This window comes from Anolis sagrei, chromosome 4 (assembly GCF_037176765.1).
Source record: "Anolis sagrei isolate rAnoSag1 chromosome 4, rAnoSag1.mat, whole genome shotgun sequence".
Lineage (NCBI taxonomy): Eukaryota > Metazoa > Chordata > Lepidosauria > Squamata > Dactyloidae > Anolis > Anolis sagrei.
The window spans coordinates 66,761,999-66,786,288 of record NC_090024.1 but is presented as its reverse complement, the minus strand read 5'-3'; the positions used below and the strand labels follow the sequence as shown (position 1 = coordinate 66,786,288).

The following is a 24,290-nucleotide window of genomic DNA, read 5'->3' as shown; positions in this document are numbered from 1 at the left end:
GGTTTGAAAATAAAAATTGATCAGTTAATGATGGAGCTTATATGCAAATGTAAATATCTTTCACTTTATTCTAATTGTAGTATTTGACTGTTCCTGTGCATAGGTTTCAAATCCCAGTAGTCCATTACTGGGAGAGAGGTAGTAAAAATAGGTCTTCTGGGTTTTTTGTTTTTTTTAGAATCATGGTAAAGGCTAGGTTTTGGAGGGTTTATATTCTATTTGTTAACTATACAAAATATTTTTGCATCTTGATAATTTGTTACCAACTCATAATTGATAATCCCTTACCATAATATCAGGTTATGAACCTAGGACATTAAAAATGAAGGAATGTTTTTTCCTTTTAAATTATTATATAAATTATTTCATGTTACCACAAGGTGGTAACATCTTTTAAAGTCTGGAGCATTTTACAGTCCAGTAAAATCAAGGTTGGAATTTTAATAGTTGCAGAAAAATGATTTTAACTGACACGTCTTGCAAAACACCTTTAGCCATCCTATTGGAAACTGACTGAAAACGGAATTACTGTACTTGATAATGTAACTTGCCTGTCCTTTAACATATTTATAGCTTGTATAACTTGTTCGCACATTTAAAAAGCATGGACATTTAACAGAATGTCTGCATCTATAAGTCACGCAGTAATAATACTCATCATCATCATCCCCAAATATTTTAACACATTTTCCCAAACCGTCCTTAACACGTGTGGATATTAATTCTCACACTCATAATTTTCTGGCATACAGTTAACTAAAGTTTCATGGGTTTTTGGGGGAGAGGGGGTGTGCAAGACCCTGTCATGCATATCCTTATACCAATCAATAGCCAATGTAGATAGAAACAGATCAAGGACCTGAGGCATATATCCCATGGTTGTCTTAAGCCATTTAAATGCTTGAGACTTTGTTGTTATCAGAACAAATGTCAGGCTAGATACAATTCTGTGTAATCTTGTAAAAGACACTGCCCTGGACGGGTGGGTTTATCCTTTGGTTGCCAAAGTTTACTACTGAGATTTATACTTCCACTTCTGCCCACATTCGCTGTTATGATCACAGAAGATCTTCACAGCAACTTGATCTCAAAGGAAGTAACTATTCTAGAAACCAATGTACTCCATCTCACAAAAAACCCTCTTTTTCTGAAGATGTGCTTTAGAAAACATTTGACAATGAAATTAGTCCAATCTTTTCTTCTTCTTCTTACATTCTCAGGGGAAACTACTGGACAAACTAGTACTGTCTATTCGTTCTCAGAAGGAAAAAACCAGAACTGGTTAGATTGTTACCTTTTATATATAAGCATTTTAAACTCTTAGTTATGTCAACAATGCAGCCTTTTCTCCTCTCTCCACAATGAAAAAAGACAGCACTATGAATGATTCACAATAAGAGATAAAACAAAAACATTAAGAGATTTAAAAAATTGAACCAAGTGTTCACAAATTGTGCAGTCTTCAACTCTTAAGTGAAAGGATCCAGAAGATTTAATACATCCTTTATCTGAAATATTCCAAAACTGTTGATATGGGTGGCTGAAATTGTGGCCCCTTAGCTTTTTTATGATTCAAGGCATACAAACTTTGTAACGTGAATAAAATTACTAAAATACCATGTATAAAATTACTTTCAGGTTATGTGTATTAGGTATATAGAAAACATAGTTGAATTTGTGTTTGGACCTCAGCTCCATCTCTCTAAAACATCGCTTTATGTATGCACATTCAAATAGATATTCCAAAATCCGAAAAAATCCAAAACACTCCTGTCCCAAGCTTTTCAGATAAGGAATGCTCAACCTGTTCCTTTTCATGTATATAGTCCGTTATTTTGGGAGCACAAATTACACAAGTACAAGGGGGAAAAAACCCTCTTCCTTTCAGATAGCGACAAACAATGAATCTGTCTATGAAATAAAGCTGTTTTCTCTTTAATAATCCTAAATTTTAGTTCATTTATCATATTCACTTTATTATCTAAATGCAACTTTCTTGTTCAGAATTGCTTTCCATTGGAAAGGATCAGCCCTCATATCGGGCAAAGCAGAATGGCTGACTTTCGGGGTTATGAAAGGATATAGTGTAGTAGATATAAAGAAGTATACATTTGACAGACTATTTTAGGTGGGGGAAAAACTTCACTAGTCTTCTTTATTATGCACCATGGCATAAATTTACCTACTAGTCCCAACTGCAGTAGAGTTGGGAACTTGATAAGTCAACACTGATGTAACTTCCACTGATTCAAGCAAGAGATATCATTTACTTGGGGTAACTGGAGGAAGGCCTGGAGTGGAAAAAAAAAATAAACTTCCAGATGCTGTTGAACTGACAGAATTCCTCATTGCTAGCTATGCCAGCACCCACAATCTGACAGTTTCTTCACTTTGAGATCCAATACTGGCCCTTGACTTGGGGAGAACACACATTGTCACTTCATCTCATCAAACAATTTATTCTGGGAGGTTGTGTCAGCGGAACTCATATTTCCGTGGTACTGGAGTTCAGATTTATTGTGGGTAGGAGAAATTGTGTTGATGAAAGAAATAATGAAGTACCTTCAAGGCAGCACTTTACTATTACCTTGCTTATAAATTCACCAGTAATTCTCAAACAACTGAGCAAACCTTTTTTATCTATGGATTCTGAGACATTTCTGGGAGATGAGAGAACAGTAACAAAAGGAAATAATGATTTGAACACTCCAGTGCTGTTAAAACCTCCCTTAACCACCCCTTAACTTAAACAAAAATGGTCCCAGAAAGCTCACAGAATGGGATTATTCAAGGAAGATTCAAACAGACATGCAATTATAACAGAGAGAAACTGGTTTTGGCCCTGATGTTATAATTTGGGTACATTAAGGGTACAAGTGTTAATATTAGAGTAAAAGCATAAAGTGCCTAAATTAAAAGCTGATAATATTACCTGTTATGAAACTTAAATCTGAGAAGGCAAATTTGGAATCCAAAGAATGTGATACCATCACTTGCTTCTTCTCTATTGATCCAGTAGTTCCTAATTTGATGGCTCAGTTTCAATTAAGGCCCTCGGTATGTATCAGTTAATTAAACATAAGTTATGACTTTGGAACACTCGGATAGCAGTGCATATCCCTTTTCTGACAATTATGGATTTAATTCAGAGACATCTCACTTGGTTATCACGAAAGGCAAGCAATAGAGAATAAGTGACTGTTTGGTTTCCCAAAGTCCTTTGTGTATTGTTAAAAAGATAATACTAACTAAGCATATCTCCACTGAGAACTCTGAGATAGCTGACTTGGCTGTTCCACAAAATTAAGTTATGTTAAGATATTTATGCTTGCTGTTGGACAATCTGAAATTCGCAGCTGAGCAAAACTCAAGTATCAAAGAAAAGTAGTTCAAATTGTGACAATGTTAGGTTTCTGACACTTGGAAAAATAGGCTTCTCTATTTTGAGTATAATTGTTAACCAAAATGGCTCTAAAGCAAGCTATGAGCCACTTCAGAGAAACTTTACAGAGATATCTGTTAATTACACACACAACACATATGTTTTGGCATTAGAACTCTGCATAGTTCAGAGACCAGCAATCAGGTTTCAAAGTAAGTATGGTAACTTTCAGGTGCTGGCCGTCTTACAAAAATCCAAACTTCAGCAAAAAAAACAAGGGTGTATGTATAGAACATTTTCTACTATATAGCTGGTACACTTGATAGCTTTTCCAGCAAAATGATACTCGGAAGAGCATAAAAACAGAGATTTCTGCAGTGAAACATCCATTCTTGCAGGGATATCAGAATTAAGATTCAAGAGATTCCCTGTTTTCTTTAATGTCAGTTTGTTGACTGCATTTGAAGTGCCTGCTGTGCTTTGTGTGTGCTTTTAAATTGACAACGATTCTCCTTCAAAATACCTATTTTACTTGCAATGCAGGTGATCAAGTACAGGAAGTAACTGCCTGTGATTCCCAAATGGGAGACTACAGAGCAAATTAACTGGCATAACTGTGGTTTTAGAACTGAGCAGTCTTAAAATGACACTCAATAAGATAAGCTGGTTCTAATTAAACAAGCATGATCCCCCAAAAGCTTACATGGGTGTTTATACCTCACATAAAAATCATATCAATGCACAAAGATGAAATTAACCAACTGAAAAAAATCGATTAATATTCCGAGACAATTCTCAGCAGTATTCTAATGGTGAAAGCTCTGCAAGGAACCCCTTTATAACACTGTCAAACTAACTGAAAACTTGGCAGGGTTTGGGAAAAAGTCTCATATAGATCCAATTATTTTTGAAGAACTAAGACACAAAAGATAATAAAAAAACAACAAAGTGTGATTTAACAGCAAAAAAACATTTTGTATTTTTAAACCATTTATTGTATGATGTCAGGCTAGGTGACTGAATATATTATGGACTACAGTGAAGTTAAAAATCTGCAAAAGCTTTAGATACTGTTAAACACTGCATTGTTTTAAAAAAGGGGGCAACAAGCAGTTAAGATATAATTAATTACAAAAAAAGTAAATGTGTCTGGCATTGTCATCTGCTGTAGTTAAACAAATGGCTTATAGCTCAATCCACCTAAAGAAGGCAACTTTTGTAATGTTCACATTTGCTTTGTTCCACCCATAGGTTTCTAAGACATTTTGCTGCTGGCCTACTTGAATGCAAAATTATTGCAAAAGGTAACATCTTCTGACGTCTTCTGACAGTTACTTTTATTTCTGCAAAATAGTAAAGAGATCCATGTAATCCCACAGTCCCAATTTGATGGCAATCAACAGAAGCCTGGGCAAAGTCCTGAAAAGGGTTCCTAGAGGATAATCAGTATTCCACAGGTGAAAAGACAACGTATAGAAGAACTTCATGTAAAACAGTTCCCTCATATATATAATATTTAAAACATTTAAAGATAGTGCAAATTCAACACACTTGTATCACAACACAAATTAACTCCTTGTATTCATCTAGTGTTCTTTTTTAAAAAAAAAACACACACCTTTATATCTTGGCACACAACAGAAATGTTGAATTAGAATGCAATTCCAGCACTCTGGGAGGGGAAGGGAAAGCAAACTGGCCAATTCTGCCCCCTTTATCTACTAACCCTTTCTTATTCACTTTTTTTAAACATCATTCTCTTAATATAAACCAGGCTGATTGAGACATATTTCTGTGCTAAGTTACCTCTTAAAATTAAATAATTCAAATAGAGTGGAAAAAAATATAACGCCCCCCCCCCCAAAAAAAACAAAAAACAAACAAACACTGCTTGTGGCCAAACTGAATGGAAGGTTGTAATTATTTCAAACCACTTTTCATGCAATTCCCCTGAAAGGAATCAGAAACAAAGAACAGCTTTGCACGTTTGGTTTTACTAAAACTGCATCACATGAAATTTATAACAATTTTGTGCACAGGGGCATAGAAACTTTCATTATGCTCCTGTTTGATTCTCCTGTCTCTCTCCAAGTGCACATGGCAGGGAAACCTAGACAAGGTTTCCCGGTTTCCTGTCTTTGCCTTTAGTAGGGACTATTGTGCTCTCTGAATTGTTCTGCTGAAACTGTAGTCTGCTCCCCCTCTGTGACGAAGGAGGTGCGTTGCTTTGCTGGTGATGGAAAAAAGAGGAACCTGGGTAATGCCCCATGACCTCACTGTAAGTTGGGGGTGGTCCTTCCATCCTTCCATTACTGCTATAATTGGTTGCACTTATGCCCGAATTGCTGCTTGGTGGGCAAGGGCCCCCATTGTACATTGTAATGTCTATCAAGTCGCTGTCAAATATAGTCCTGTTGGGAGGTGCCCTAACAGATTCCCTGTTGAGCTCCATCTGTTGCTCTGGGTCCCGAAGTTGCAGTGTGCATGGCCCTTGGTATGGAGGTGGCTCTTCGCCATCAGAGAGAGAGATAGTAGGAGGAAGGTCAATCTCATGCTGCATGTACGGATAGGTTGGCTGGAAGCGGCTGAAGTGTTCCCTCTGCATAAAGGATGGAGCTGTAAATCTGTCCCTTGACCGTGGGGCATACATAATCTGCAATGTGAAGAAAATATCCATCAATACAGTCAATAAATCAAAATTGGTTCACACAGAAATAAAGGACTCTATGCACAGAAACTCTCGGAGCAGGCCTAGACAAGTCCATTTGGAAACAATAACCCTGGCCAACACATAATTTGGTACTTCTAATTTTAGATCTGTTTCTGTGTATATTTTATCTTTTCATTTCAAAAATGGCATGTTTTCCCCTATCAGCTCTAGATTTTTAGATACAGAACATATATTGTATATCAGTCGCCATCTGCTCGCTCCTTGAAAATCATGAAAAAAAAGGCCCTGGAAAAAAGTGCAACTGACTCCCTCTTCTGTCTCCTATAAGCCTGGAAATTGACTTACCCTTCCTAAATATGGCCTGTGGTGCACAGAGAGAAGAGAAAGTGAGCAGAAACGTTGCAGTCTGGGCCTAACTCTTGCACATCGACCATGAGAGCCAAGATGTCAACACTGACAGATGTATTAGCAGACTCCCTTCTCTTCTTTCAGCCTCAGGCTTATATTTGTTCCTTTTATTCTTGGTACCATGCTGTTTTCACCCTTCAGCAATGTAGTAGTTAGGTATTCTCCCCTCCTTTCCAAGTTTTCCACATCCTTCTGGCAAGTACTTCCTTCACTTTAATCTTCCTCAGCAGCCTCCTCCCTTTTGCAAGTTATGCTAAAATCTATTATTTTTCCATCCTACTACCAATTTTGTCTTGCCCTCAGTAGTATTTGCATTCCAAGTAATTATAGGGGACAGGGACTGCTTTTCCACTGGAATTTGTGAAAATTGATTATTTATTTATTTGTTGTACTTATACCCCACCCTTCACACACACATACACATCCCGGGGGAGGGGGGGGGGTGTCAGGGCGGCTTACAAAAGCTGCCAAGAGATAAAATAGACATCTTAAGGGCCCAAAGACCCACAAGAAGCAACTGAACCCCACTATCCAGCTCCTGAACCACAGTTTAGCTACCCCTATTCTAGTAAGAAAAGCACAGGTTGAAAGCTTACCTCTGAAGCTCCCTGGCGTGAAGACGAGCTGTCAGAAGGCCACAAACACCCCTCCTAGGACAGGAAAGAAAATAACATAATTCATTTTTGAAGAAGTATTAGGAATCTTTGAAACAAATTCTTATGCAAGGACTAAATTCATGTTCACCATTCTAATAACAGCACATCATTTATATGTTTTGCTCAAACAATCAAGATGTATTTGTACTTTGCATAGTGCTACTTTAGCACTTGTCCACTAGCAAACATATTTAGAATGGAATGCAAACTTCTGTCCCCAAATTAAATGCATTTACTTTAAAGCAAGCTCATGGATTCCGTTTCATGTAACCATGAAATTTCAGCCTCTGTCATATTTAAAGTTAAATTAAAATACACTTGCAGGAGAGACTATACCATACTTCTTCAAAAAGCTTTTTTCTTTCTGTGATCAGTAAGTCTTTCCCTGTTTAATTCATATCTGCTTTTGGCTGAGATCCTACATTGATCATGCATGCAATTACATGACCTCTCTGACCAAGCATGGTTTTGACTGGGGTCCACAGGATAGAAAAAAAAAAACTTCTGATAATCTTCCAAGGAGAGGCATGCACACACACATGTGAACCACAGCTATCACACAGAGAAAAGTTTTTAATCTGGTATCCTTGGCAACTCACACTGCATCAATGAAAATAAGATACAATAAAGATTTATTTTATTATATGAATTGACTCTCTGTACCTCCCTCTGTCCTTGACTCACATATTTTTGTGGATCTTTCCCCCTCTCCTCTACTCTTATCAATTTATCACAGCTTAAACTCACAAGGGCTCCTGGGGTGATGCATAACAGATAAAACCAGATAAAGACATCCATTTAAAACAGATTAACTGTTAAAATAGTCCCAAAAGCCATCCAAAGACCATAAGAAACAATGCAGTCTGCCAGAAGCTTTGCAGGGATAAAGCAAGCTTGATTTCCCTTGGGGGAGGATTCCACAACCAAGGCACTCCCACAGAGAAAACTCTGAATCACGTATTTACCAACTTAGCCCTTTGAGATGGGAAACATGCAACAGAGCCTCCGTCGAGAATCTCAAATTCCAAGCAGGCTCAGACAGAAGGAGTGGACTTCAGATCTAATGGCCTTGTGACTTTTAAGGCTTTGTAGGCTAAAACTATGATGGCATAAATAAAGACACCAGATCCCATCTGATCTTGGGAGTTATCAGGATCTGGCCTGGTTAGTACTTGGATGGGAAACCACCAATGCATACCAGGTGCAGAGGGCAATATTTGAGAGGAAGAAAGTTAAGAAAACACAACAAAATGTCACCATAAGTCAGCAAGCATCTTGAAGGAACATCCATACACAATTCAAAACCAACACTTTTAATTCTTGCTGAGAAGCAAACTGGAAGCCACTTCAAAATGGGTGGTATTTGGCTTCTAATGCAAGAGTCAGACAATGGTCCAACTAGACCAAGTAGTAGTCTAATCAGGAGGAAATTAATACCTGAACCAAAACAGGCAAATCCACCTTCCCTTGGAAAGAAATCAGCTGGTCCACTAGGTAAAACTGAGCAAATGCACTCTTGCCCAGAGCAGTGCTTGGTCTAAGGACAAACCTGATTTTTCAGATAGTGTCCAGCCCCACCCTCAACAGATTGGCCTGAGACTTTATTTATTTACTCATACCTAATCATTGCCTGCAACAGCGTCCTTCAGATCCTTTGTTTTATTTGTAAATGAAAGTCAGGCTGTTTTCAACAAATTAATAAAATCCCAACAGTGATACTGTTTTGCTTTATTTTTTATTGATCAGCCAATCAGGAGATATTGGAAAATACTCTTGGCTATATTAATTTTTTTAAGGAAAAAGGAAGAACACTGTACATAAAGGAAAAAGCATACTGAATCAAAAATGTAACCTTACATTATTGTACAGGGTTAGTCAAAATGAATAGGCCAATGTACAGGGTTAGTCAAAATGAATTGGCCTATTCATTTTGACTAACCCTGTATTTCAGACAATTAAACTGCATCACTGATCTTTTCATTCTGGCAACTTATGTAATTGCTGTTTTCTTCTGTTAACTTGTCCACAGACCCCATTTACATTCTCTAGTCCTCTTTTAATAAAGATGCTCCTTTCCTTTTTTGTAGTAAAGCAATACAAATTTGGCAGTAGTGAGAAAAACCGTAATGTATTCTAATTCTGTTATTGGCACTTTGGATTTCAATAGATTGAGGAGAATTTTTATGATTATGTATTGAGTTATATTGAATACTTTCTTGAAAAATAGCTAACATGTCATCCACAAATGTTTTGTTTACAAAACACACACACACACATACGGCACACACATACACAGGCTCTTAAGAGATTGAAGTTTCAAGAGAGCATGTTTTCCTTACAAATCCTGAATACTTTATTCAAGGTGCCATCAATATACCATTTAAAATATTATTTTAAAAACTTTATTTCTGTGATTGAGATATAGATATAGATATATGGCAGGGTAAAAGCTAAAAGCCCTTTAAGTGGCATATCTGAATTCAGTGTGCTGCACTCTTCAATCTCAAGAATAAGACATTTACATAAACTTACAATCTATTAAATTTGTGTCTTTGGGGTTAAGTAAAAAGTTGTGGAAATAATGTTTAAATGGATGTTCATTTTTTTCTCAACCTGAAGTCCAGGCTAAACACACAGAATAGAAAAAACCCAGATTGGGATGTCACTCATCTTCTCAATACATTATTCAACAATGGTATTTTGTTGTTATTACAATACAAAACACAATAAACCAAAGGCACTTTGCTAACCTAAAAGAAAGAAACAGTTTGTATCTACAAACACTGAATCAAGAGAAATTGTAAAGCAGAGCTTTCAAAACTGTGTGTTTTGATACATTAATGCGTTGGCTGCAGTGTGCAGGTGTTTCGTGCAAACTTAATGAGATAACAAAAAACTTTGAAATATATTATATATGTTCAAAAATATAAATCAAAGGTTTTCATGAGGTATATTATGTTCCCATATATTTTGTTAATAAAATTTATATCTGTGCCCTTATCTCTTATAAGGTGTTGGTTTAACCTCCAATTTACTTGTACAACTCAACTACTGTGTTATATGTCTCAAAAGTGTAATACTAACATTAAATGTTTGGAAAGCTCTGCTTTAAAGATTGACAACTCTTTGTAATTGTATGCGATCTTCAACAGGTAACAACCCTAATACAGAAATCGTCATCTATCATTACTGAGATAATATCAGACTGGGGTACAGTAGCATTTCTACTTAGCCTCAATCTCTTCCAGGCAAGATTACACTAGTCTTACATGGATGTATTCACTATTACAAAGTTTGCATAAATGTATAATCCAATTCAGTAACCTATAAAATTGAAAGCTTATTTTTCCTGTGTGACTAAAAGTACTTTCAAGTAAGTTTTTCTTTTCCTCTACTCATTTTGCACTGTGGGGAAAATTATTATTATTATTATTATTATTATTATTATTAAACTTTATTTGTACCCCGCTAGCATCTCCCGAAGGACTCGATGCAGCTTACAAAATGATATCCCACTGTAAAGGGTTGCCCTCCACTAATATCACTACCTTTCTGAAATGTTGGGATTGCATGCCTTTGTAAAGCAAGAGGCTAAACTAGTCGGGTCTTTCATGTCAGTTAAACTTTAGGTGGTGTCAGACTGAATATGCCAAACAACTTTTGGGCTACAGCAGTAGTGTGGGGTGACATTGGCGAAGGACATCTCAGAGACATCAGTAGTGGCACCATAGCTAACACTTGTATGTTCTATGCATAAAGAGGCAAGGCAAACACATTTATAAATGTATTTTACCACAAAAAGTCTATGAGACAATCTGAAACAAAGGAAGAGATAGTGCCAAAAGATGGAACTCTCAAATCAGATGGCAGTCAACCAGCTACTGGAGTAGAGCTAAGGACAAGTATGCATAATACTGTGGCTAATGAAACAACTGGACTCTAGCCAAAAGGATGTTCAGTTGTGTTCAGAGGTGAAAAGAAAGTCTGAAGTTGCGCAAAACACATTACAAGAACACAGAATGTAAGAAGCATGAATCAGAGAAAGATTGAAATAATAAAGAACTTTAACAGTGCAATACTCGGGATATGCGAGCTAAAAGTGGACATTCCACTCCACTGACAATTAAAATGGTTTGAGTGTTATTTTTAAGGTTTCCTCTAGATGGCAGCAAGAGGTTGACTACAATGAAAATTGTCCTTGCATGTACAATTTGTGCTTTTTTCCTTATTAAAGTGTAGTGGTCCTTTGAACTGGAGAAAAAAGTAGAAAGATATATGCTTTTGATAACACTATATAATTTTTCCTTTACAGAGAATCATATGGATAATGTTTATACAGCCCCAGAAGAGGCAGACTACTCTAAAAAAAATGCCAAAAAAAATTAATGCATTTCTTAAAAGGAAACAGTATTGATAATGGATAGAAGACATAAACATGTAAAGAAAATGAAAGCATTTTCCTAACAGTCTAACAGAAGTTTTTTAAAAAACCTTTACTATTACTGTATAATATTGCAGACAAAGCACAAACAATCATCATACCCCATTAGAGGTGCTTAACAGATTTGCATGTATTGCCCAAGATTACAGTGAAAAATTAGGACCAAGACTATGTAACATCCAGAACTAACATCCACAAATTGTGGCACAGCTTAAATCCAAGCAGAATTCCCAAAATGCATACAGGAGCAAGCACTTTTAAGATGGTATGCATGAAATTTTAGTTTGATATATTCAGTGGGTCAATTAACATTTTTAAAGTATAACTTAGGTTATTAAAATATACTAGGTCACTGGATTTGTAAAAATCTGTGAGACCATCCACACACACCTACTGCCTGAAAAGAAATGCAGAACCAAGGGCCTTTCCAGACAGGCTATATATCCCAGGATCTGATCCCAGGTTTTCTGTTTATCCCAGAGTATCTGGCAGTGTGGACTCATATAATCCAGTTTAAAGCAGAAAACCTGGGATCAGATCCTAGGATATAAGGCCTGTCTGGAAGGGCCCCAAGTCTCTTCCAGTTTAAAACTGATGTGTTGCCTCAGGGTGTTATGGTGCTATCCAGACAGATTTTATATTATTTTCTATGTTATCTTCACCCATGTGTCTATGCGGGAGATGGCGGTTATGTCAGGATACAAATAATGTACACTTTGCCCAATTAATTTAATGGTTTTCATTTGACTTGCTCATGTTTCGAATACAAAAAAATCAATCATCTGTAAAAGGAATAAGAGAAATGAAAGCTCTTCCTCCGATCTGGACTCAAAAAGGTTTGTATTTGGCTTTAGTTGTGGCATCATTATCAATTACATAAATATATGTATCTGGTTCCTCCACCTCATTCCTCTGGTGCTTCTGGGGCAACAAGTATAGCTATTTCCAATCTTCTTTTTACTGACTTCTGTCACCAACCAAATGGTGGAGAGGTGCTTTGAAAATGTTTGCTGGCTCATCTTTCTAGCCATCTATCATGTTGGGCAGCCAGGAAAGGGTACAGCGCTGTAACAATTAAAGTAGAGCAGAGATTCTCAATCTTTGCTTCTCCAGATTTTAAAAGTTTGGTTCCCAGACATCTCACCCGGCCATACCAGGGGTCAGGAATTCTGGGGATTGAAGCCCCAAAGATCTGGCAGATGAAAGATTGAGAGGCAACAGAGAAGAAATATGGCCCCAGCATGGCACTGGCTTTTATGAAGCCATGGACTGCTTTACAAACACTGTTGGAATAACAAACTTATGAGGAGCAGAAAACTGGTGGTAGCTCAAGTTCTTCCCTGACACTGCCCTGTGTGGGCTTGCATATATACTTTCTTTCCTTCTTAGCCTGTGCTGGGTTCATGTCCTTCTATTAGTAGTAGCTAACTGTACTGCCAGCTCCACATAAAGATACACCAACTGTTTTGAACTGCTGGTAGTCATTTACATGAGAGAGAGAAAGAACAGAAAGAAAGAGAACCAGAGATGGAGATGCTGGCTCCATAAACAAACAATGAAAGAAAGCCTATCATGATATCAAATAAAGCAGGCATCTGGGAGGGGGGACGAGGAAGCAGCAGGATAACTTTTCTCCTCAGTGCTGCTGCCATGTGAGGAAACAGGTGAAGAAGAGAGATGCCAAGGTGTTTCAGTGGTAAGCAAACAGCTTATTGAGAAGGAGGACACAACAGCAGTGGGGAACTCTCCATGGAAGAAGCTTGCAACTTGTAGAATGATAGAATTACTCTGCAGAATGACATAATTTATTTGGATGCAAATTGCCACATCATTACCTATTTGCAATGATTATACATGCTTTTAAAAGGTAAGTAGTGGGCTAATGGTATTATAGATCAGTCATCTCTATATCCTTCCATTTTGCCCTTTATCTTCCACCTTGAAAACAGAAAATAAAAAGCTTGGGTGAGAACAGGAAAAAAACATGGAATAGAAGGATTATTGATGGAAAGCATATTTAGAAACTACTAGTAGACGAGATTTACATGATATTGCAGGAAGTGAAAGCGTGTGTATTTGGAATGATCAACTTGAATTATGAAGTGATACAGATCACTGCAGAGAGCAAAGGAAAGCTGTCCTAAAAATGTCTGAAAGAACGCTGTAACTCATTACAAGCACCTAGGCTTGTGGCAATCCATAAGCTTCAAACAACTTTTTAAATTCACTTTGGTTTGAAAGGCCTGTATATGCTACTCTCCATTCTCTCCCCTCTGGTTTCAGTTTTAGAGAAATCTTTCAAAACAGAGAGAACAGAAATGTTGTCAGAATAAAGACTAGGGGGCCCTTGAATATTTAAATTCCAATCACATAGTTTTAAAGTTTTCACCAAGTGGTTTTTTTTTTTAAAAATGTAGTTTCAGTCAAAAGCAAATCTCCCTGAGAGAAGATGAAAAATGCAACTTCAACAACTTTTCTGAAATAATTTGATTTTTTTTTTTTTTACAGAATATGAGTTCTGATAAGCCAGTACTTTAAGAAGTCTGTCGTTTTCCTAAACTACACCACATACATCAATATATAGAAGATCAAACCATGGGAAATATAAAAGAGAGCACACAGTACCCGCTACTTTGAACTTGTCAGGCAATTCTATTATATGCAATCACTGTAAAAAAAACAAAAACCAATTGGCAACAGAAACGGAGCTGCCATGGGTGTTTTATCTTGACCTGAAATTTGCCATCAACCTCATATCTTAGAAAGAGCTTTACAATATTCTATTCCCCTATTTGGTTAGTTATTTACTATTCTTACAGGCTGTTTGTATGAAAGAACATGATGTTTTTACCACTCCTGTCCACTGCAGAATTTCTCAGAAAGCTGGTAATACCAAAAAGCTAATTTAGTGGCAATTAAGAATATATAAACTGGCTTTTACTCTTCTCTAATTCAATACAATAAAATACTTAACATCCTATCTTAAAATTATCAATAAGGTGAGATGACTATTGCGATCAATACAATTAGATATCTGTTAGAGATGCTGAAAAATCTAAGCACGGTCTGTTAGAAAAGAACTTTTCAGCATGCCTTGTCAAAGGTAATACAGAATTGCTCTGGCAGCACAACTACCAACTCCTGTTGTTCCAAACTTCATGTTAACTATGGTAAGCACATTCTGCATCAAAATTATAGTATCTTCAGATGACATGTTTCACCAAACTCATTGTTGCATATTCCAGTTTGGGCCACTTGCAAAACATCTGGCCATACACTGTGTATTGGGCATTCAGCATACCCGAACGGAGAAAACCTTTGCAGGTTGTATACACAGAAAAAAAAATCAGCGATCACTCATGCTGTAGAAGCAAACACCCATATATAGGACAACTTTGTATACATGATGCAAGGAGATTAGTTGGCACAGACAATTCTTCCCACTAATGCATGGCAGGGCCTTGAACTGGATGGCTCATGTGGTCTCTTCTAACTCAATGAGTCTAAGATTCACTGAGCAAACACATAAAGAGAGCTCTTCATATTTAAAGCAGTACTAAGAAAATATGATACCATTCCTCATCCTGACCACTTTCTGCTCTACTTCCTCTATTTCCCAGACCCTTCCAATCCTCAATAACAGGTATCATCAAACGGTGGCTTTCCAGCTGTTTGGGCCTCCAACTCCCAGAATTCCTGACCACTGAACAAGCTGACTAGGGCTTCTGGGAGTTGGAGGACAAAACAGCTGAAGGGCCACAATCTGAGGATGCCTGCTCAATAACAAACAAGAAGAAATCATTTTGCTTTTGCCCTCTACTTTCCTAGCAATTTTGCTTTGCAACAAAATTACAACACCATTCCCATCTATGATTCTTCACAGCCCAATGAAGAGCAAGTCTGGGGATAGAAAGGACAGCTTTCAAAGACTAATTCAAAACAGGGTAGATAACATGAAACCTGAAAGCCAAAGGATAGATAGCCCTTCATCTGTTTTCTCTTAGGACTGTATCTCAATACTAAAGCATGTGTGCCTCATGCAGAAGGTCCTGTGTTCAATATCCAGCATCCCTCAATAAAAAGCTTTTAGACAGCAGGAATTTGAAAGACCACTGCCTGGAAACCATTGTCAGCCAAAGCTAACAATGCCAGACTACATGGATCAATGGTGTGATTCTCTGTAGGGCAGCTACTTCATATGGCTATTGTGCTCAAAATAGTTCAAACAGGATATTTTGCTCTGTTAAAGATGGTAAAGCATATTAAATTGTTAAAAACATGTATACTAGTAGATTTAAGTACTAGCAAAGCAACACAAAATCAGTCTATGAAGGAAAATGCAGAGAAAGCTAACATTATACACGACAGGTAAGTTTAAGAAACTAGGATAGGGAAAGGCAAATTCTGCCTTTAGTTCTTCATTTACCTGCATTGAAATGGAAGAGATTTTAAGTGAAAGAATAAAACTGTGCTCTCTCAAAGAAAAAGAAAACTAGCATCCACGCCCCAGGGTATCTTGGATTCTAAAAAGCCTGGTAATTAATATGTTTCTATTGTGACGTTTCCACTGTTAAAAAGCCTATGGTGACCCTCAGGCAAAAAGTCAGCAAAAATCAAGATACGTACATACATAATGGCCTTTCCCAAAACTATGTACTCTGCACTCAAAATAAGTTTTTATAAAGATTTTAAAGAGGGGTTTCTGTTTTTGCTCACTTGGGGTGGCAAACGTTCTCTCTTGTATTGGAATTTTAATAAATTCAGTGAATAGTCACAGTTGCCAAAAACTTGAGAAAACCATTTTTACATTATTATTATTTGCACCTTCCCAGTCACAATGAGTGCAGTTATAAATTATTTTAGTTCAGAAGTCCAAACAGATGAAGAAATTCTAAAATGACTTCATGGCATGGATATAGCGGTTGATTGACATATACATATATATATATCAAATCCCTGTTGTCCAAAATATACATATACATATTCAGACACACACACACATACTGGAAGAAAAGGTGGAGTTTAGTAAAAACCAAATTTAAAAGAACATCTACTTTTTAAAGCCAGGAGTGGACTTCTGGTGAATTCTGGCTTTTTTTTTTAGAGTCCAAAACGCCACAGAAGGTCCCAAAGGTTAGAAAATTACTACTAAACCCATCAAAGTTGGCTACCTCTGCTTCTCATGTTTCCACTTAAAGGAAACAGCATTTATTACAGTTCAGTAGTGGGAGCTGTCTTGCCACAAGGAAAAAGACTTCTGCTGTCATTTTTTCATATGTCAATCTTAGTTTGCAATTTGCATAGCTGTTTCCCACAGCCCAAATCACTCTCACAAAGATTGTGCCAACAACTTTTACTGTTCAACAAGCAGAATATCTTTTTTTTAATATAACATTTCATGAGATATATTCACAATGAGCAAATGTGGTTAATTTGGCATGCCACAGTGCCATTCAAAAGGTCAGCCAAAACACGTCAATCAGTAAAATGTCCTCAATTCAGCAAAACTAAACTTCACAAATGTGACCCACTACTGTGGTGCTCACTCATCTTCCTCAATATATGGCCTCAAATGTTTGAAGAGTGCAGTGAAACCGCTATTGGGTGGATTAAGGAAACCCAGCTTCAAATGCCAATTTGCCATGAAATTTGCTGACTTAAGATTCTGTCTAACTACAGGATTATTGTAGAAACAGAAAGGATAGTCTAATGTATAGTCCTGGACTTACACCAATTAAAAAGATGGCATCAAAGAAATTATGTAGGATCTTGAAAGATAGGTGCATAGAAATATAGAAAAGTAGGTGCATTTCAATACAGTATAGAAATGTAGGTGCATTTCAATACTGTGCTACAATGCAAGAAGGAGCTAAGATAGAAGACAACATTCTGGAAGTTTTAGCATTACTGCCTTTTCTTTGAAGAAAAAAATGCTATGCCCATATAGATAAAGTTGGTCTAACATTTGGTTAGCCCAACTTCTGTGAACACAACATTTATCACAGAAATGGAAGAAATGATCAATAAAAGTCATTTTGTTGCAAACAACAGATGAACAATACATTTTCTGTAAAACAACAGAATGAACTCCAACAGGAGAGAGACATTTCTTAAGTCAATATGGAAGAGCTTATACTCACCGGCTGCAAGGAATCCTCTTGTCTCCTACTTTGACTCTGTCGGCTGATGAAGGATCTCGTTGACACTTTATAATGGTTCAGCAAACAGATGATGACTACTATCATAACAGTTATCACCACAATTATGATGATAATCTGAACAAACTCTAATTCCGCTGGGGAGAAAAAGAAAGAGACAGAAATGTCATATTTGAGAACAAAAAGGGGATCCAACAGTATTTTGCAGAGTGACAAACTGATAGCTCAAAATAATTGTATATAGATTACTTAAGTTATTTAACAAAAACTATTTTCCATGGCAACAAACTGATCAAAAAAGCACTGGATAGAACCAAAAAGAGGAAGGTAGCATTTTAAGTGTTTACCAGTTTAGTTCTTCCATTCTGGAATGAGCACATTAGAGATGAAAACTTTGCAGGAACTCATCACTTAAAACAGGATATTATAAATGACATCTCTTCACATATGAGAATACCCTCCTTCTCAAGTATTTGAAATAGGGCAATCATCCTTTTCCAGATTGTAATAAGTAATTTAAAAAAAATCACAGGATTGAATGTTGTTTGTTTTTTCCTTAAAGGTCATATTGCCAAGTGACAGTAATGAAGGAAATAAATGGAAATCACACACAGATTCTGAGCTGTTTTTGATATGAGGTGTCTTCTAGAGTAAGGTTTCCATGTTTTGGGAGACAATAAGCACATCTAAAATGTTGATAGTCTACCACAAAACTCTAGAACAGAAACCCGTTTGTTTGAATACACCTTTTTTAACACTTATTTTCCATAAAGCAAATTGAAAATGCTTGAGACAAAAAAAATATCAGCCAAATATCAAGTACTACAATCATCACATACAAAAGATACAAAAATCACAAGAAACAAGGTGATGATGGTTGGAGAAGTCCACACATGTATAGCCTCATAAAGGTAACCCCTGAAGAAGAAAAACTCACTCATCACTCACATCCTGTACAACCAGCAGCCCTCTAGCTATTTTGGCCTCCAACTCCCAGAAGCCCAAGCCAGCTTGTTCAATTGCCAGGAATTCTGGGAGTTGAAGGCCAAAACAGCTGGAGGACTGCAAGTTGTACAGGACTGCTTTAGAATAAAATGAGAGGCGCATTCATTCACATTTTAAAGCAGTTTTTATTTTCAATGACCAATATCCCCAAGAATAGAAATGGTGCTATGGTCCAACGCTTTGCAAAACACCACCTTCCTAATTTTAAACAAAAGAAAACTCTAAAAGAAAACTAAGAAAATCAAAAGGGGGTGGTAACTGTAAATGGGGATATCTATGGACAATGAGGTACAATGGGGATTCTAGATCTATAGACAACTCCTTTGCAGTTTCAGTAAGTAATACGAAAAAGAAAATACATAGTGCATCAACTGGAGGATTTAGACAAAATTAACCAAAAAAGCTGAAGCAATATTAATTTCTTGAGATAAACATTCTTCAAGAAAGATGCAATTCAGCAACAAATACAAGATTCAAAACTACTTCCTATCATTGCAAGCGGGTTGCACATCTCATTCTATGATTTGGGAAAAACTGATACATACTCTAATGGGTTTCTCAAATCTATGTTTTGCTGAGTTCACTATGACTACAAGAAATATTTTCTGTTCTTTTTGTATACACGAGCCTATTATTTGTAAAGTTGGAATGCTTGGAGAAGCCTCTCATGCATTTCAACTTTAAAGTTGGAGTTCTGATAAAAGCAAAGAAATTGACACCTTCTCTCCATAAAATACTTCTCCCGACAGTTCTACTGTAGAAGCAATTCTCACTTGACTGGATATGTAAAGCTGTTGGTTTCAGCAAATAGAAATGGGTTTTAGAAAAATACATGTTACAAGAACACAGAGACATAGGAAAGCAACTACAGCATTAGAACACTTATGGTCTAAAGGCACCAGACACTGTCTGATCTTGGAAGATAACCAGAATCAGTCCTGGTTCGCACTAGGATGGAACACCAACAACAAATACTAGGTGCTGTGGACAAATTCAGAAGAAGAAATGGCAAACTGATTGCTGAATATTCCTGGTTTTTAAAAGCATATGAAATTCACAGAGGTGTCATAAATTGTCAAGAGATGAAGGTGTCCCCCTCCCCACACACAAGTGCTATTACACTTTCAAAATGGTGAAATCACTATGGAGTTATCTATAATGAATGTTAAAGGAAGGTTAATGACTCAAAGGGCTTCTCTAAAGAAACAGAAACCCTGAATATTCAAAGCTTTCATAAAAGGCAATGAAGAAAAAAAGGAACAAGGACTCCTTTTGCTTGGATCACAGTGGATTTTTTTCCTTTCAACGAAACCATGGTGATGGGAGATTAACCTAGAAAGTCACTGTAGTTTTACAAAGTCGCAATGCCCATAAAAAGTCTTAAAGATTAAAGAAAATGCCCCAGGGTATTACAAATGTTTTCCTTTTGGAAGACATGATAATTGCTTTACATGCCTCAAATTCAATTAATGCATCAATTAAAGTTATGACACTTTGGGACAAACTTGTCACATCATTAATCTTGAAGGATCACACCTTTAGCCATTCAAATTAACGGAAAAAACACATCAATGGCAGTATAAGTACTTATTTGTATGTGCAGGAACTACATAAAACTCGGGTCCACACAAATTATTTATTTGTGATTATTAATAGCTTTTTTACCTTAAGAAGGCATCCAAAGTTAAATATAATAAACTTTTTTAAAAAATACACAAAAGTTAATTGTAAACATTTTGACCACTGCCAAAAGAGAAGCAAAGATGTAGACAGTCAGACTTTCTTTGTGAGCGAGTTCTACAGTCATGGGATTTAGACCTTGTCTCATGGGAATGGGATGGTGATAGAAGCTACAGTCAAAAGGTATTCAACAACATGTAATAACTGTTTTAATTAATCTCTTCCTTGAAAGGAAAGTTTAATACACAAAAATAATGCACCTACAGTAAACTCTTGGTATCTGCTGTGGTTTGGCTCCAGAACTATCCCCACACCTTGATACCAAAACCTATGGATGCTCAAGTCCCATTATATACAGTGGTACAGTAAAATGGTATGCTTTATATAAAATGGCTTGGGGATGGGGTGGGCATAAAATATCATTTAATACAGAATCCGTAAATATGGATAACAGACTGTTCCTATTTCTAAAATGCAACAACATAGAATAACAATACACTATTATGCTTCTTCATACTCACATGTAAGTACAAAAGCAAAAAGGATAAAGTATAGTAACTTCAAAAATATTTCTAGAGGGTTTCCCTCTATTTCTGGAAGGAGTAAGATAAGCAGTTAGCACTTTAAAGTTCCTTCCTCTTCACAAATATCCACAAGTACAAGAACTTTATAGGCAGAGGTTGGCATTACCCAAAACTGACCTATTTGCAAAAGGTTTATAACTCCACTGTAGGCCTTAATTATTACAATCTATGACAACTTAAAGGGACTTAAAGGGACTTCTTTATGTGCACTGAAGAAAATAAGAAAATTGCCTTTTCACTTGTAACTTTTATTCCAACTATGACCATTAAGGGCTACATGGAAATTCTTCTAACAGTTTCACTTTCTCCATCGCAATCTTTATACCAATGTTTATTCCCTTTAAATCAGTTACTCCTGAACCCCAGGTCATTGCACCTAGGTCAGTCACAAGACATTAATTCAAAAAATGTGAAGAGGCACAGGTTTCAGATTTTAAAAGTAACATTGCAACATTGCTGAATGACGGGATTTCAGTGGCCAATTATTTCAAAGGCTAATAACCCAAAGTTTCATTTGACTCAAATATATATTAATCCTGGGACCATTGCACAACAGCTGCAAAAGTCAAATGTACAAACTAAGTAAAGTTGACTTAGACTTTCCTAGAATGCAGCAATGACTGGAATGACAGGACTTTTGCTTCTGTCAAATGCAGAATCACAAGAGCAGTTCCTCTTTTCCTATGAACCTGAAGAGTTTTTAACAGATACACTTGGGAAGGGAAAGTCCATTCTGAAAGTGTGCTAATTCAAAATCTTTGATGTGGATTGGTGGAGGGAGGAGGAGATCATGCTATTTTCAGTCTTTGCAATATTAAAGAGACATTCAACAGTTGATGAGATAAAAGAGGAAAATGTAAGAGATATGTATATGATCCTGAAAGCCAAGCAGAATCAGCCCTGCTTTGTCTTGGATGGAGGACTGCCAAGGGTTACCAGGTGCTGTAGTCTATATGTCAGAGGAAGGACCTGTCAAAGTGACCTCTGAGCATTCATCACCTAAGAAAACCCTATGAAATTCATGAAATTGCCATTAAGTCAAGAGGCAACTTGAAGAAACATACACATGCCTAGGATGCATCTACACTGCAAAATTAATGCAGTGTGAAAGCACTTTAATTACCACTGCTCACTCCTATGGAATCATGGGAGTTGTAGTTTTACAAGGTATTTAGACTTTTCTACCAAAGAGTGCTCGTGCCTCACACAACTACAACTCCCAGGATTACATAGCATTAAGCCAAAGCAGTTAGTGGTGTCAAACTACATTAATTCTACAGTGTAGATGCCCGCACAATAACAAATAAGAAGACCATTCCATTATCTGGGCGGAGCCCAAAAGGGGGTTTAGACAGAGAGGGATAGTCCATTTGGGGGGGGGGGGAGCTGAAAGAGTAAACCCATTTCCCTGTTTCCTGATATTCCCCCACCTTTGTCGCCATTGCTGAAACAACAGTTTTTCATGACATGGGAAAGGGGGGGGGGGGGGGAGGGAATAACCAGCGGAAATGGGAGATTGGTTTTTATCCTTCAACAGTACTCCCTCCCCCCCCCCCCCCGTTTAAAATGGACTATCCTCTATCTAGGCTTCTTTTTTGGAGTCTGCCCAGATAATAGAACAGTACCCAAAATAAGAATTCACCTATGCACAAACCCAAGGGAGACAAGCATTCAGTAACCCATATCCAGTCATTCTTTAATAATAGGATATGAATTCATTTCAAAAGCAACATTTTCTGTTACACTGTTAATTTAAAAAAAAAACTTTTGAGTTTCCTTATTATTTATCAATTTAATCGTTTAATTTGTTACCAAGCTTTATAGAAACTAAAAAAATCACTCACAGTTCAAAATCTATGAAGTCAAAGAAGACATTTTTAAAATAGTTTAATTTTAGCCTCCATAATCATATGTGTACACAATTATAACATTTCTCTTCACTGGTAATAGATTCAGTTGATAAAAGCAACACATTTTATACATCAGAGCTGAAATAATGGGAAGTGGCCTATAGGAAAATATGTCTGCAGTGCTAGAGAAGATGCATTATTACACTTGCCCCACAAAAAAAATCTTAACACAAGAAAACACTATAAAAATCAAAAGGACTCACCCTTTTTACACCAGAATAATCAGATGTATAAAATCATTCTAACAACTATTATAAAAAAAAACCAATCAAAAGTGTTTACAGATATCCACATTTTCATAAATCTATCTGCACCCTCAAGTCTTGAAAACTATCAGCTCCTAGGTCTCCAGGAAGATATAACTGACATGTACAAGCATACACAGGGTTTTGAATATTAAAATCCTCTGTAAAGGAAGGATATCTAGAAGTTTGTTTTAAACCTTAAACATGATAATTTTAGAAGAAAAATAAAAACAAAACAAAAGGGCTTACAGATGTCCCTATGTTCACAAACCTATCTGCACACCTAAGTCGTGGAAAGTATCAGCTCCCAGTTCTAAAGACAGCTTTAACTGTCACAGAAGAGGAAGGCAAACCCAGCTTGAGTGCAAGTTATAGCATGGCGACTGAGGTTAAAATCCTGTCTGCCCTGAATGGAACTTCCTGCTAAGAAAGCAGCACAAGGATCTCTGAAGCGCCAAAAATCTGGAGAGCTCAGTGCATTTGGTTAAGATGCCGAGCCTGTACCTTGAATTCTCTGATAAGGTGTCCAATGTTTTAGATATATATCAAAAAATAAAAAAGATGAAAATAAATTGAAATGCAGAGGTAAATGCAGAAAAAGGAATGGGAGAGGGAATCTTATAGACAACTCTCTGGCACCTCTGAGAAAGAGAGGAGGGAGGGAGGAAGAAGAAAAGTAAAGAAGGAGAAAGAGAGAGGGAGAAAGAAGACAAGAAGGAAGAACTAAGAGAAGTGGAAGGAAGGAGAAAAGAAAAGGAGAAAGAGAAGGAAGGTAAGAAAAAAGGACTATGGGAGAAGAAGGAATGAGAAAATGAGAGACAGGAGATAGAGAAAGAAAAAGGAAGGTAAGAAGGAAGGGGAAGGAAGGAGAAAAGAAAAGGAGAGAGAAAGGGAAGATAAGAAGGAAGGACTACAAGAGAAGGGGAAGGAAGGAGAAAATAAAAGGAGAGCAAAGGAAGAAGGAAGAGAAGAAGTAAGGATTAAGAGAAGTGGAAGGAAGGAGAAAAGAAAAAGAGAGGAGAGAAGGAAGAAGAAAGAGTAGGAAGGTATGGAGGAAGGACTAAGAGAGAAGGGAAAGGAAGGGAAAAAAGGAAAGGAGAGAGAGAGATGGAAGGTAAGAAGGAAGGACTAAGAGGGAAGGGAAGATAAA

At 36.9% G+C, this 24,290-nt stretch overlaps 1 protein-coding gene across 5 annotated transcripts in view; it reads right to left on the bottom strand.

Moving 5' to 3' along the window:
• Positions 1-5,357: 5,357 nt before the first annotated feature.
• Positions 5,358-24,290, bottom strand: part of LDLRAD4 (low density lipoprotein receptor class A domain containing 4) — a 334,558-nt gene continuing 315,625 nt past the window's right edge. For 4 of the 5 annotated variants that reach the window (XM_060775010.2, XM_060775009.2, XM_060775012.2 and 1 more), the window contains 3 exons: positions 17,699-17,853; positions 7,058-7,111; positions 5,358-6,035 (listed from right to left, as the gene is read on the bottom strand). In XM_060775010.2, the coding sequence (XP_060630993.1) occupies positions 5,493-6,035; positions 7,058-7,111; positions 17,699-17,853 (752 nt within the window). In that variant the 3' untranslated portion in view covers positions 5,358-5,492. Of the gene's footprint in view, positions 6,036-7,057; positions 7,112-17,698; positions 17,854-23,644; positions 23,702-24,290 lie in introns of those variants that run through there. The other variant, XM_067467471.1, reaches the window with a different exon arrangement.